This window comes from Sycon ciliatum, chromosome 4, assembly GCF_964019385.1.
Source record: "Sycon ciliatum chromosome 4, ocSycCili1.1, whole genome shotgun sequence".
NCBI classification, from domain to species: domain Eukaryota; kingdom Metazoa; phylum Porifera; class Calcarea; order Leucosolenida; family Sycettidae; genus Sycon; species Sycon ciliatum.
In genome coordinates this window covers 9,443,580-9,458,229 of record NC_088646.1, presented here as the reverse complement: position 1 = coordinate 9,458,229, position 14,650 = coordinate 9,443,580, and the positions used below count along the sequence as shown (strand labels likewise).

General features: G+C 46.3%; 2 protein-coding genes across 2 annotated transcripts in view; both read left to right on the top strand.

The window, feature by feature from the left end:
* The first annotated feature begins 235 nt into the window (after nt 1-235).
* LOC135814350 (gamma-glutamylaminecyclotransferase-like) lies at nt 236-5,779 on the top strand. The gene is made up of 2 exons (XM_065327454.1): nt 236-628; nt 4,536-5,779. Exons 1-2 carry the CDS (start codon nt 416-418, stop codon nt 4,905-4,907), a joined length of 585 nt encoding a protein of 194 aa, XP_065183526.1. The 5' UTR covers nt 236-415; the 3' UTR covers nt 4,908-5,779.
* Nucleotides 5,780-7,158: 1,379 nt separating this feature from the next.
* Nucleotides 7,159-14,650, top strand: part of LOC135814349 (F-box/LRR-repeat protein 2-like) — a 15,988-nt gene continuing 8,496 nt past the window's right edge. The window contains exons 1-7 of the mRNA XM_065327453.1: nt 7,159-7,716; nt 8,338-8,393; nt 11,190-11,244; nt 11,987-12,061; nt 12,343-12,437; nt 13,508-13,576; nt 13,747-13,842. Coding sequence (XP_065183525.1) covers nt 7,603-7,716; nt 8,338-8,393; nt 11,190-11,244; nt 11,987-12,061; nt 12,343-12,437; nt 13,508-13,576; nt 13,747-13,842 — 560 coding nt within the window. The 5' untranslated portion in view covers nt 7,159-7,602. The remainder of the gene's footprint in view (nt 7,717-8,337; nt 8,394-11,189; nt 11,245-11,986; nt 12,062-12,342; nt 12,438-13,507; nt 13,577-13,746; nt 13,843-14,650) is intronic.

The following is a 14,650-nucleotide window of genomic DNA, read 5'->3' as shown; positions in this document are numbered from 1 at the left end:
TGTATGACTCTGAGCAGCGAAGTCGCGTGTCAAATGCTTGACATATCGGCGAGATGGAGACCATGTACCAGGCGATAGTGCTAGGCCGCCCTTCAATTCACGTACCTGCATACCGCATACCGCCGCGGTCTACGTCTACATCAATTTTACGTCTGCGTGTGTTCCTGGAGCTGAGTCTGAGACGGCATTTAAAAAAAAAAAAATCATTTTTGAATCCACCAGAGCAGTTTCCAGATTAGTCCTGCATACCGGTAGCTCTACTCTGTACTACTACAATACTGCATTCCCAAATAATTCCTGATCTTGCAGATACATAGCTCCATGAACGATGCCTTTTGGAAGTCTTATTTGAATACGTATTACATCTGTTGTTGGTTTGGCGAGGCAGAGGGTCTCAGAAGGAGCTGTGACAGCCATGGAGAGCACTGCTGACACAGCTCGCCATCTGGTATTTGTTTATGGAACACTGAAACGTGGTCAGCCGAACTATGCGAAATACACTGCAGACAGAAGCAACGGCCGAGTAGCTCAGTTTGTGTCCAGGGCAGAGACAGAGAAATGCTACCCTCTCATTGTTGCATCACGATACAACATTCCCTGTCTCTTGCCAGCTGAAAGCCAGGGAAAGGTGAGCGGTGCAATTTTGTAGTGGACCATCCTGTTGCTAGTACATTTGAGTTGCAAATAATTTCTGCATTGATCTGAGGACATGGAGGTTTGGGTCGGCGCGTGTACCATGGTGTATGGCAGAATGTGAGCTCATGCTTGGCAAATATTTATTTCCATGACCTGTAGTGTTACTATATACACATGATGATGACAATACTCTTGTCAAGGCTTTTATGCAGACCTATCATGACATGACATGCATTTGAAGTAGTCTTAAAAGTACTTCAGTCTATAACACGTACCTGTTTAGCATACAGTCAACTTCGCTAATAACGACTGCGGATATACCGACAATTCGTGAATAACGACATAATTTTCATGCCCAGAGCAAAGTCCCATCCAACTGTGACACATATAATGAGACTTCGGGTATAACAACACTTCGCGAATAACGACACTTTTCTGATGCCGCACCGAGTGTCGTTATAAGCGAAGTTGACTGTATACCTGCCCTCCATAGGGTGATTTGGCATGCGGACGAATGTAACCTAGGGTGTCATCGATTGGCGAATTTGGATTGAGTGCGAGCAGGCGGTGTAGTCCGGGCAACACTGGCCCAATCGAACAAAACAAGGGTGTAGTACGCAGAATGTACGCGTATCGTACAGAGATTCTGTGAAAGCTGTCGAAAAACACCAGAAGTCCATTTCAACTCCAGCCACTCCCGCCCGGTGTGGGGGCTTGTGTGGTCGGATTCCACTCCGAGCACACCTACTAGTACTCCGTATTCGGCCGGATTCAGCCAATCGATCACGTCCACTCGGAGCGCACTTGCTCGGGATTCGCCCAATCGATCATGCCCCTAGTCTGTCCCCACAGAATAACGCGGACAAAATCTTAAAATTATGCGGTATAATGCGGTCATTTTGCACGTGTTATCTATCCTTGGTACAACTTTCGCGTACAGTTTCATGCAAGTATACAACTTTGTCATACAAACTCATGGGTAGGTACTAGGTGCGACTTTGTAGTATGTACATTTTCAGCATCATGTACTATTTTCTTGTACATTCCCATGGATAACGCGGGTTTTCTGCAATCGCGGTATCCTGTGGGGACAGCCGGGTAAACGGATCTTGGTCCTTATTACCATTCAAGTGTTTTCTGTCATGTACTAGTATATTTTGGCGGTTCCCAGCCAGGCCATTATTTGTAGTGTTGAGACATGTAGAGTCATGTGCACGTACACAAATTACTGGGATGACAGCTGCACAATAGCTAGTGGTAGAGCACGAGCAGCACTACAGTCCATTCATAAAAAAATGGGTCCTGGCTCTGGCGAGCTCCCGTATTTGGCGATTTTTCGTGATTTCATCGTACACAGTGCAGTGCTGCGAACTTTGAAATTTGAAAAAGGGTCCAAAAAGGGTGCCTGAACTGGGGTTCGAACCGCAGAATGCACTGTTGCAGGCGGGGTCAAACGGCCTGGATTTTGATGGTTTTTCCCAATTCAGTGCTTTTGGGGCAAAACCTGGCCGAAATCCTATTCTTGCTATGGCTTGCTTTTTGGACAAAAAAACTTCAGAAACATAATTGGAAGAGGATTCCACATGGGATTGCAGAAAAAAATTCTAAAAAAACTCAACGTTTGACCCATTTATGGCCAAAAGCTAGAAGTTCATTTTTTTCTGAATGGACTGTAGCCTATAGCGAAGGTCCCTGATTGGAGTCCTGGGTGGTAAAAGTCATTTCTTACATGACACATGATTGTGCCCATGTTATGGCTTATAGGTGGCCTTCCCGCTGCAGGTGTAATCAGGCTATCATGCCCGATTAACGTCATTTGGGAAGATTTCAAATTGTCAGCCTTTGGCCTTTCCTAATATGTTGCTTCATGTTGTAAGAAATCAAATCAAGCATGCTCTGTCTGTCATGAAGGCTGAATCTTGCCCTTGCTTGCCGCCCTTGGCTTTTCCCTTTCAATCCCTTAAACTTGTGATACAGTGCTGCAAATCCGATCGCATGACTCCAGTTTTCATCCTGCACAGGTCTTACTTGGGCTTCACAGCGTCCGGCATGACATCAGGACAGGGGTGTCGGACACGCTGCGCTCATTACGGTATTGACCGTGTCGCCTTTCACCTTTGCTGCCTGTGAATCAGTATGAGTCAATAAAATGCACAGATTCAATTTTCAGCGGAGCCCCCCCCCCCCCCCTAAAGTACTTCAGATGGTTGACCGTACCACCCAAAAATAACTTCCAGCGCCCTTGGACATTGAATTGTACAATCATGTGTGATCGAATTTCTTTGACCAGCACTGTAAAAATAACGAGGTGCTAAATTTAAAGGGGAAGTATACCCTAAAATCAAATTTTCACCAGTTGTAGTCTTCGGGGTGCTGAGTCGAATGGTCTTGGTCCGAAAAAGCTGAGACGCTCCCTTCCTCCTTTATTCCCAATTGAACTCACGCACTTCCATCGAAACTAGGTGACTGCGCCCAACTATAATTATGGGGATTTGTATGCAAAAAGTCACTAAAAACGCCATTTCGTTCTTATAAAACCACGGATGCCCGCGATTGGTCCATATGTTGTAGTCTTTTGGACGGTGAGTCGACTGGTTTTGGTCCGAAGATGCTGCGATTAATCCCAATCGAACACGGGTGAGTAAGCGGTCACATGCTCATGCGTACATGTACACCAGTCACCTGGTCACCGTGCCTGCAGGCTGCAACTTTTACAGTGTTCCTGTCACTCGGGCTGAACCTTTGAACCTTTGAGTTGAACCTTGGTGTGAAAGTTGTACCCTGCAGGCACGGTGCCGGTGACCAGGTGACTGGTGTACGCATGAGCACGTGACCGCTTACTCACCCGTGTTCGTTTGGGAATAAGGGCCGAACTCTGCATCGCAGCCTTTTTAGACCAAAACCAGTCGACTCAGCGTCCTAAAGACTACAACATATGGACCAATCGCGGTCATCCGGGCTTTTATCAGAACGAAACAGCGCTTTTAGTGACCTTTTGCATACAAATCCCCATCTAGTAGGGCGCAGTCACCCAGTTTCGGTGGAAGTGCGCGAGTTCGATTGGGATTAAAGTAGGAAGGGAGCGTCTCAGCTTCCTCGGACCACGACCATTCGACTCAGCACCCCGAAGACTACAACTGGTGAAGTTTTGATTTAAGCCTTAACTTCCCCTTTAACGAGGAGGAGAAATGCCGTGCATACTTGACTATAGGCCTGTTGCCTGCAAGTAATGATTTAGGAGACTTCTGTCGTTACATTAGAAACTGGTACAGGTTGACTCCTGGTATTTCGAGCATGGTTTTAGAATTTACTGCTCGAATATCTTTCAGGACCGATTTCGGTCAATACCATTTCCCTACGACCGAAGTCTGAGCTTGAGTCCGCAAAGCGGATGTACTTCGAAGTACGCCTGTTTAGAAGTCCCACAGAATCCACTGACATGGGAAATGTATAGGTGTCCTGCTGATAATTCAAAGTTAGCAAAGCGTAATTCAAATTTCACTCACGGTACACTGTAATGGTTAGTTTGATGTGCCCAAGAAGACTCTACTGGGGGGGTTCAGAGTGTGGCACCTGTTTGCTAAAAATTCGAAATGGTGGCTAAGTTAATTTTTAACAGCATGATCGATCGGCGAAAACCCACGATTTGTTCAGCCCTAGTTCTTTGGCATCCCATTCTTTGGTGTGCATGATCACTCCACAGTGGTGAAGATCTGGGATATCATGCAGGTATAATATTGTTGTACTGTAGCAGTACACGTCTTTACTGTGTCCCATGGTGATGCACGCCGTTATGCCTTTGGACTACAGGAGAATTTTCTTCATGATACCAGTAGTGTTGGATACTGCAGGTAGATGCGCTAGTATTCTCTTTGTCGTTATGATGTGAATTTGCACAGCATGTCATTGGGGAGATGTACCGGATCAATGATGCCATGCTGCTGCACATGGATAGCTTGGAAGGATGTCCACGCTACTACGAGCGACATTCACTCTCTGTACGCCTGCTGGATGACGAAGCACCCAGCTCAGGAGCTACTGAGCATGTGAAAGGTGATCTCATCATCTGCAATGTGTATTTCTTAACTGACTTCAAACCAGAAATGCTCACAGACCGGCCACTCCTTACTGAATTCGATGGATACACCGAGCCGAAATACATCTCCAAAGCAGAGGCCAAGGGTCCAAAAGACATGGAGGCGGCAATGGCTGAGTTGAAAATTCTAACAAAACCTATGGAAGCTACAGTAGCCTTCCTCAGATCTCAATAGCTCTACTGTTGCTTTTGTTATGCGGTGTGTGGAGGAGGTACCAGGACTGTGCAACTGTATGGCTTAGTCCTATCCAAGAGTGCTGCTTCTATGCCACATGGCTCAGCTGAAGTCTGTCCAGGCGCCTTCCCCTAGGTTCTCTTGATGACTTCGCATACATGTATGCCTGCACCTGCACACATCACTCTGCTCCCAGCTTGAGCTATGACAGTACACTCACACACACCTCGTTTATCCGGGCGGTCCGGGACCGGGCACTGGCCGTAACTCCAAATCACATACCTCTTGATGAAGAAAGGCCGGAGAAATGTGGTAATAGTTCCCATAAAACTCCCCTAAAGTGTGGCCCGGCCGTAACGTTGGCGTCTGGATAACTGGTGTCTAAGTGTATGCCTCTTAAACGGTTGTATGGTAACATTGCACACAGAAATGCCCATGCCCACAGCTAGGAATGACATAGATAAGCGTGATCGTTTTTGTAGCCTGTACTGTTTACCCCTTTCCCTTGCTGGCAACTAGCTGACAACCCTGGCAATATCACCCTCGTAGTGACAAGTTGCTGGCAATTGGTTTACTGATCAAATCAATCTGTTTGACTTGTGCATTTGCCTGCATTGTATTACCCATATCGCTGTAGCATATTTTGATATTTTCATCATAAGTACATGTACATGTATAGCTAATTTCCAAATTTTCCCCTTTCTTCCCTGGCTTCTTCAGTCTGCTGTGGTCGCTTCACAACTCTACTCGTATAGCGATCGCGAGGTACGTTTTATTTGCTAGACATTTTTGTTTTTATCCAGGTTTTTTTAAGATTCTGTATTTTGAGTTGCTTCAAGTCAAACCGATAAAGAAAAGCCCAGCACCCTGCAGCCTGTGTCATTTTTTTTGATTCCTATGGTTTGCAAAGTGTGTATTGTGTGCGTGCTGCACCGTGAGAGTTTGTGAAAGCGTGATCTGCACAACTAAGAACCATCAACACCGGATACGTAGGTGGCTTGCCGTGGTCGTGTTGCTATTCCGGCCCTTACACGCTACTCAGCAGTAGTGTGGCTGCGAGCGCCTCTCGTCTATTCAGAATAAACGGGCGGCACATATGATATTGCTTTGACATCGCAGCATCTGTATCAAAATACTGATGTTTTTCAAAACGACTGTTGGTAGCTTGTCATCCTACCCTTCCTTGACTTCCCAAACGTGCATGATATTTTCAATTGATATCTATTGATATCTAGCCCTGCATAATAGGGGCCGGGTGATAACATCCCCTGGCCTTGGCATGACCCACGTTTTAATAGGCACCCTGTACATATAGTGCAAGAGTATAAGCTTTTCTTCAGAATTCTCACAAACTCCATTGCAGCGTATTTCTTGCACTTGAAAATACCGGCAACAGGCTCTCAGCTGCGGCAATTGCCCTGATGATGCCCAATGGGCGAAATATTGGCAAAGTTATTTATTTATCTATTTGGTGCAGCTGAGAGCCTGTTGCCGGAATGGCGGTATTTTCAAGTGCGGGTATAAGCTTATATTAAATATAACTTATTATAAGCTCAGGGCGCCTTTGGTTGGTACGACCTAGAACAGGATGATTCACCAGAACAGCGCGTTTGGTTGGCACTGCACCTGTTCTGGGTCGGCCACAACATGTTCTGCTTGCCCGAGGCCGGAGCAGACCGAGCAGTTTCACTTTTTCACGGTGAAACCTGGTGGGAACATCGATTTTGGTCCCAAATGGTCACGTGCACACGCTTTTGGGTTGGACTCGTCGTACTGTACACAGTGACCATGGTGACACATACACATTTTGAAGTATGTACTAATTAGTTTGGCATATTTGTTCACAAAAATGTGCTCTGTTTCTTCTGGAGTACCGTTTGGTTGGCATGAGGCTGTTCCATGTGCACCAGCTGTTCGATCCTGTTCTAGATCGTACCAACCAAACGCACCCATATACCAAGTGGCAAGAGTAAAAGCTGAGGCTCGTACTCTTGGTACAGTCTAGTAGTCCATTAATTTTTATTTTGGCATTTCTGCTTTGAAGTGCAATCAGGGAGTTGTCAAAACACGACTTCCTGGGGGAGTCTTCGCGGCTGGGGCCACGAGGGACACCACGCTAGCGCTCACAAGCGCACAAATACAAAACAGGTCTCCACTCCAGACGTAACGTTTTCACGACTCGATCGGGTAGATCGAGTACTGCCAGTCTAGTCTGTACATCAAAATATTTCAGGCTTCACTGAATATCTAATCAGTTGCACTTGACTTGGCTTTGGACAGCCTGCACTCGACTCGAGACTGTGACAGTGTGAGCTGAGTGAAGACTGAAGTAACAGACACTGAGACAGTTAGCAGACCGGCGTGATAGATAGTTCACCTAAGTTACGTCAAGTGATGTAGATCACTTCTGAATTTCCTTTTAGGTTTATTGTTACTGTTTTGAAATAATTCAGTGTCGTCCCGAGCATGTTCCACTTTTCTTGGCACGCACAGTCCAATGTTCTTAGTGCTTTGTCGCTGAATACTTTGTCTGAATCATAAAGCTACTGTAGTTGGACTTGCAGAGTCTCAAGATTAGTTTTTGCAATGCTACTGGGTGACAGCGCGTGGACCTCTCTGTCGTCCCAGTGGAGATACCGCTACAACAAATGCTGATTGATTGTTGCACATGTGCTGAGGCGCTACAGAGAAAATCATGAGTCGACGGAAGACACAGACCGAAGAGTCAGCTCCTCTTATTGACGCAGAACTAGAGATTCCATCGCTGACAGCAAGTCACTCGTCCTCCGAGTCACTCTTTTCAAGTATGGTAAGGCCCTAAGCGTTACCTTTCACTTTGAAACTATAGGGATCAAACTGCAATAGCAGTACATGCACGACCGTGTACTATCACGGAGTTGAAAGGTCGCTAGTATTAGTATTACATGACTGCACTATTAGTGCGACAGTACCCATACTGCTATCCATTCATAGCATGGAGTAGTAAAATACTCCCTGAATTTCATTGGCTGCATGCTTGTGTATACAATACAGCTATTTGTCTGATATGCAAGCCGCTGTCTGCTCTTTTACACTCAACGATAACCGTGCGGCATTTGCCATACATGTACAGTAACAGACTCATGTAGCCTTGCTTCATCAGACACTGCTCCACGAATGCAAGCTTTCTCGACAAGAAACAACAAATCCTCCAAACCTGCAGCCAGGAGATTGGGAAGGAACACTTGACATGTACTTGACTTCGGGATTTTCATTATTTCCTTGTTTGGTTGCCATCTCCCACACAGATTGGACTATTTGATGGAAACGCCTGGGCCTAGAAAAAGTCTTCAGTTGCAACTTGCAAAGCTGCTGCTCTAGAATATAGATAAAGTGAATCGGACGCTTCTAGCTTTTTTTTTATGCTGGCTGTTTTTTTCGGTCTTTTCAGAGTGATGATGAAGGCAGAGACCTTATCAACACATTACCACCCGAGCTGATCATGAAGTAAGTGCATTCAAAGTCAACCCCACCCGCATTTATGTCCATCATTAAAAGCCGATAAAAGGGAACTTGAGTATGGCCTGAACTCAAAATTCCACTACGTGTAGTCTTCTGGGCGCTGAAGCAAGTGTTGCCGGTCCAAGAAAGCCGAGACGCTCCCTTCGTCTGTCAGCTTTCCTGTCGCTGCATCAGGAGATCATACTTCCGCACTTCTTTCTTCCGGCATGCCAACCGTACACTGCTGTACGCAGTTTGGATGCCTACAATCTTCAGCCAAGCGACACTGCCTGTTGTATAATGTACCTAATTGCACAAGAGGGCATATCAAGTTCCATGAAATGGGACTACAGATTCTGAGAGGTTAGTGAGAGCACAATCACCATAATGCTTACCATGGGAACAGTTTCCTTCTTCCGTGACCTCATGAAGGTGATTGGAAGAGTTCCTCCCAGGATGGTGTACTAATGTCGTACGAGACCGGTGACACGCTCGACGTGAATGCGCACGTTGGCAATGCGGCGGGTCTCGTGCACCTCCTCGGCCGACAGTTGGTGGCTCTTGCTTTTGGTAAAGGCAGAGATCAGCAGCTGGGCTTGCTGTACGGCGCGACGTTCTGCAATGTCTAGCCCTCTATCAGCGAGGATAAGATCACCGGTGTGCATGTAATAGTCACACTACGACGACAAACAATCCGACACTCCCGAACAACCCCCGCACACAATCCCGTACCCGACCAGCCCACCAACACTGCGCTGGGTTGAATGAAGAGTTAGTGCCACCAAATGTAATGAGCGACCGAGTGACAAGGCAAACTGGATTTCTCTCATGACTCACAATTGCACATGTATTAGTTACAGGGAATACTGTTACACGAAGAGATTCAGACAACGTACGTAGCACAGAACTTATGCTGAAAGACGCAAGTGAAGATAAGACTAAAACAACGGAAGCAAAGACTCGGAAACAACTGAACTGGGAAACTGACAGACGGATCTATATACGGTAAGAGATTGAAGTCCAGTTACAGCTCCGAGTGCTAGCTAGCGATCTCTAAATGTAAGCAAGGGATAGTGACAGTTACGCATCACTGGCCACATAAGTGCTATTGTGTGGAAGGAAGAATACAGATACTATCTAATGCAGGTAACTAGAGACCTGATGGTGCCAGCAATGAATAGTGCAATACGTAGTGGTTTGTGTAGGAGGAAGTCCGTCTACTACACACGATAAAGAGTAAAGAGAGCTGAAAGAGAAAACCGCCAACCGGAGTAGAACCACAAAGAACCTAGTCTCTCTCACACTGCAACTAGAAAACCACATGTCACGCATACAAGCTAGCACTGCAGTGCAGGTAATCATCAGTGGCACCCCAGCCACCCCATGGTTCAGATACAAAGGAGATAACGCCTTGGGGCGCTCCCCAACCAAGTCATGGCGATGGATTGCGGCGAGATATTTCTCTCTTCTCCTTTTTGGTCAGCTCAACAATTTTGGACACCACAATTCGTGAAGATGGCCGGGATGTGGAAGACCAAGAATTTGCCCCGTCTCAAATGGTTAGAACATCCCGTAACGCAGCAGATCACCATATTTTCTACTTGGCTTTTCGCAGAGAACAAAGAATTACTGGCATACTCTCTTCGGCAAACAACTGTCACCTCGACAACACCACAGCAAAGGCCAATTCATGGTGTTTGTTCCATTTTTCCCCAGTCCCTGTTCACCGCCATTTTGGGGTCCCCATGGGCACACTAAAACATTACGTCATTTTCTGTCCTTGAAAAAGCTGTATACATGTACTCCCAATTGTACTTGTGCACTTCCCCCTAATTTGGATGAGCGTGCCCTACTACACCCGATAGGAATTTGTGTGGAAAATTCACTGGAAGCACCTTTTTGTTCTTACATCATGCAGCTTTCGGAACGTGTAGTCTCCTCTACGCTCCATCGAATGATCTTGGTGTGAGGAGGCTGCGCTACAGCAGCACTCAGCCCTCATTTATATTATTATTATTAGAAGCTTAGGACGTGGTAACGCGGACGTGCAAACTTTATTTTATTTTATTTTTTATTAGAAACTTCTCCGCATTGGCATCAATGCCCTCATTCTGCTGTCTCATAATGCTCCAATCACCGTACCTGTGCATTGCAGCAAGTATGTGGAAATACTCGAGTGCAGTAACACAGTAACCCACACATGCGTAGCCAAGTGGTGCGACCCCACCCAGTAAAGTATGACGTTGTTCAGCAAAAGTAGGTCTGGATTTTATGAGTGAAGCCTGCAGCTAACCAGTCGACCAGTATAATCTCAGTTCAGAATTGTTTATTGGGGGGGGGGGGGGGGGTGGAAGGATTTATCTGCCCGAAGGCCGCCTACATGCACCCTGTAAGAAGACCTTAGGGTCTGTTGGGAATGCCGAAGTAGAATAATATAATACAATACAATACATGCATGAGGATAGGAATTTTTTTTAAATGTACAGTGATCATGGCAGTCTAGCTTTGATGAAAGTGTCTAGTTTTGATACTTGAAAAAGGTGGTGGCGCACAGGACTGTTTGTTTGTAGGGACAGGGAAAGGATCTGGATCTGGGTCATTAGGACCATGGGAATTGTACGATGAACTGCTTCGAAATAGAGAAAGATGTAATTGACTACATGATGTCATCTGTCTCTTTATCTGTCCCTTTCTGTCTGTCTCTCTCTGTCTCTCTCTCTCTCTCTCTCTCTCTCTCTCTCTCTCTCTCTCTCTCTCTCTCTTTCTTTCTTTCTTGAAATGCATATTTGCCCACTGTTGCAGGATAATGTCTTTTTTGGATGTTGTCTCCTTATGTCGATGTGCTCAAGTCTCTAAGGTGAGATTCCCAGATGCTGTGGAGTGTTGAGCATACTTTATGACATAGCAGGTCAACCCGAAAATACTGTTTTATCTGCTTTTTTATATGGATATGTGCTTGAAGTACATGTGCGTACATGTACTGATGACGTCAGTCACCCCGGAATAAATATCACACCGCTGGTGAGGTATGATTTGTGTCACAGCATTGCTTTTACTCACTGCTGTGCTGAACACTAGTGCGTGGCAATTGAATAATGTAGCCCTGTCAATGAGCCACAACATACCATACGTGATGAGTTGTGCATTCGTACCATGTTGTTGGTACACCCAAGCAATACGTATGGCGGTAGTAGTCGTTGATGACCTGCATTGCATGCAGGATCTGGACAACTGGAAAAGCTTGCAGTGTAATAAAAGTATGCGTGTGTGTGCGTGTGTTTGTGTGTGTGTGTGTGTGTGTGTGTGTGTCTGTGTGTGTCTGTGTGTAAAAAAATGAAAAAGACCAAAAGTAGGGATTCACTGGCCAGAAAAAGCCACTTCATAGCTGTGTGGTGTAGACCAGGCTGAACAGTGGCGGTCAATTTTTCAGCCTTGCAAGCTGTTGGATGGTGCAATCCCAGCACAAGCTGCTATGGCTTCTGCTGTAGCATCGCTATCACCGCCTCCGGCGATGGGCGTCAAATGGTCTGTGTGTATGTGTGTGTGTGTGTGTGTGTGTGTGTGTGTGTGTTCTTACTCTTATCGCTGTACGTCACCAGGCCTGGTATTCCCTGGCACTTGATGGGAGTAACTGGCAGCGAGTGGACTTGTTCAACTTTCAACGAGATGTAACCGTGAGTTGCTATAGCTGTGCCTATATCGGAAGGTTTGGAAGTATATTAGCAGTAACCAGTGCATCCACAGCAGCAGCAGCAGAAGCGGTAGTAGTGGTGATCCCTGTCATGGTATAACAATGGGTAGCAGGACTGGTATATCTTCTTGCTTCACCCATCCGTACTTTGTCTCTGTCATAGTGGCTGAAGTCCACCATCCTGATCTTCAACTGGTATGGTTGGTAGTTCAACTCCGCATCTGACCACCCTATGAACTTCTTGTTGCATGTGTGGTTTTGCAGGACGAAGTGGTGGAGGGCTTGGCGCACCGCTGCCGTGGCTTTCTGCGCGTGCTGAATCTTGATGGGTGTCGTAGTGTGGAAACACATTCAATAGTGTAAGAGCACGCACCATGCATTCACCTGAAGATATGTGCTACCAATGATTTGCTGTGTCTAACTGAATCCACCATACTTGTACTTGAAGTACTGACCAGGACAAAGTCCAGTCCAGTTGGCCAAGCCATGGCCGAACTGGACTGGACTTTGTCCTAAGTTCTTTCTTACGCTCCGTCTGGGAGCCTTTTCCGCCATGGTGCCCTACTACGTTCACCACCGTTCTCACTCCTCGAACACTGCCCAGTATCAGGCTCGAAGGACCAGTTCTGGTCTGGCCTGGCCTTCGACTCACGCACACATGAGTGAAGAAGACTGTATTTCACTAGAACTCTTTGTTCCCAAGAACAGCTAATCACTGCCGATGCAGCACAGCGTAGCCAAGCTAAAGGTGCAGCTGAAAAACCTCCCTCCACATGCACAAGAACGCAACAAAGAATTCCCTCTGCAAAACTGGCTTAGCAAAACTGAACCCAGCGGAACCTAAGGCCAGAGCCCGCTGCACGAATGCGATAAGACCTGAGGCATTGAGGTGCACCCGAGCTGAGTACACAATTGATACAGTATGATATCAGGCGCTAAGATCAAAGCACAGCGAACAGACAGTATTACTGCGATGGCATTGATCACAAAGAAACAAGGTACACATATGAAACTGCCAAGAACGGAAGTCAGCAACTCGTAGGCATGCGTGTTGATTATTTAAAAAAAGTATTGAATGGTATTTTTTTAGTACGAATTCTGTGATAATTATAATTATTGTGCAATCTCTACCAGTCAAACTCTTCTTATCTAGCCCGCCTAGCACTCAGTGATGCAGAGCACAGCGCGTGGACATGGCCCAGCGGCAGAGCACAGCACGTGGCCCAGAGGCTGTCCAGTTGGCGGGCTTGTACGGACCAGACTAGTCTGCATGAGAGGAGTTTTGTTTTTTAATTTTCTATGACAAAATATGGTGTGCTTGTTAGGTTTTGACTGGATACTGGTTATTTTCTTGAGCTGTCCACGGCTAGACATGCGACCAACTGAAGTGTTTTCTCCTCTTGATGTGTCTTACGTTTGTGTCCTGTAGACGACTGGCTAAGAGTTGTAATTTAATCCAAGAGCTGATCCTGAAAGGCTGCGTGAAAGTCACGGATAGGTATGTTGGTATCCTTTTCAACAGTTTACGCAATGCACCTTGTTTCAAATGTGATATATTGGCAATTTGCGCCACTTTCTCTCTCTCTTCCTCCTCCCCGTTCCAGTGCCTTCAAGCATATTGTGTTGGTGTGACGTTGATGATGGTTATCTGCTGGTTGTGTTGCGTAGAGCACTCAAATATATTGCCAACAACTGCCCCAATCTTCAGCTACTGGACCTGTCAGAAGGACCTGTTGTCACTGATCGTGGCTGTGCCTATCTGAGGTGAGCTGGAGCGGCAGAAAGTTAATTAGTTGACTACTTATAGTGAGGGTGGCACTCACATGAAAGCAAACCATACTAGTAATCAGGCAGTTGTTAACGCCTATATTGCATCGGTTGGAAACACACACATGATCAGCGTGAAACTTTAGCAGAATTTTAGTGTTGTATTTCACCTACCTGTGGCCCGGAAAGAGAGACTTTCTATACTGGCTAGTATAGTCTGCTTGCTCCATTGTGGGTAGGGTGGGCATGCTATTACCATGGATCTTGCTTGTCGTTCGCCGTGTGTGATGTATCGGGGCCCGCTCGTTCACAGACAGCTAGCCAGCAAGTCAAGCGAAATACCGGTAGCCTGGTCTGGTATTCAGCACATTACTTTATTCAATGACTAACTTTAGTAGAACCATAACTTTGCAACCAAAGATCAGGGGAAACGGACATGGAAAACAACCAGTCGAAAAACTCACCTTGTTCGCTTCACGCACACTCCAGCACCTCTCCACGGCAGAGCGAGAGCTAACACTAAACAATGAGCACGGGACAGCGCGCCTGCCCTGCTGCGCCGCATGCGTCACGGTGCGGTATGTTGAACTAAACACATCAGCGTAGTGGCACAGTATACGATACATGTACAGTGACCCCAACGCAGAGTAGCACAATGCGCTCATAGTTTGTATTCAGGTGCATGCTACAAGGTCTACATGTCAGTTCAGTACTTCAGTTGAGGGCAAACCTTTTAACCACACATTATACATTGTAATACCTCTTTAGGACGAACGCCAAAGGACCGCTGGTATTTGCTCGCAAT

Coding starts and splice junctions, on each gene's coding strand:
- LOC135814350 (XM_065327454.1), top strand. CDS start 416: ATGGAGAGCACTGCTGACACAGCTCGCCATCTGGTATTTGTTTATGGA. Junction 629..4,535: donor CAGCTGAAAGCCAGGGAAAG/GTGAGCGGTGCA, acceptor GAATTTGCACAG/CATGTCATTGGGGAGATGTA.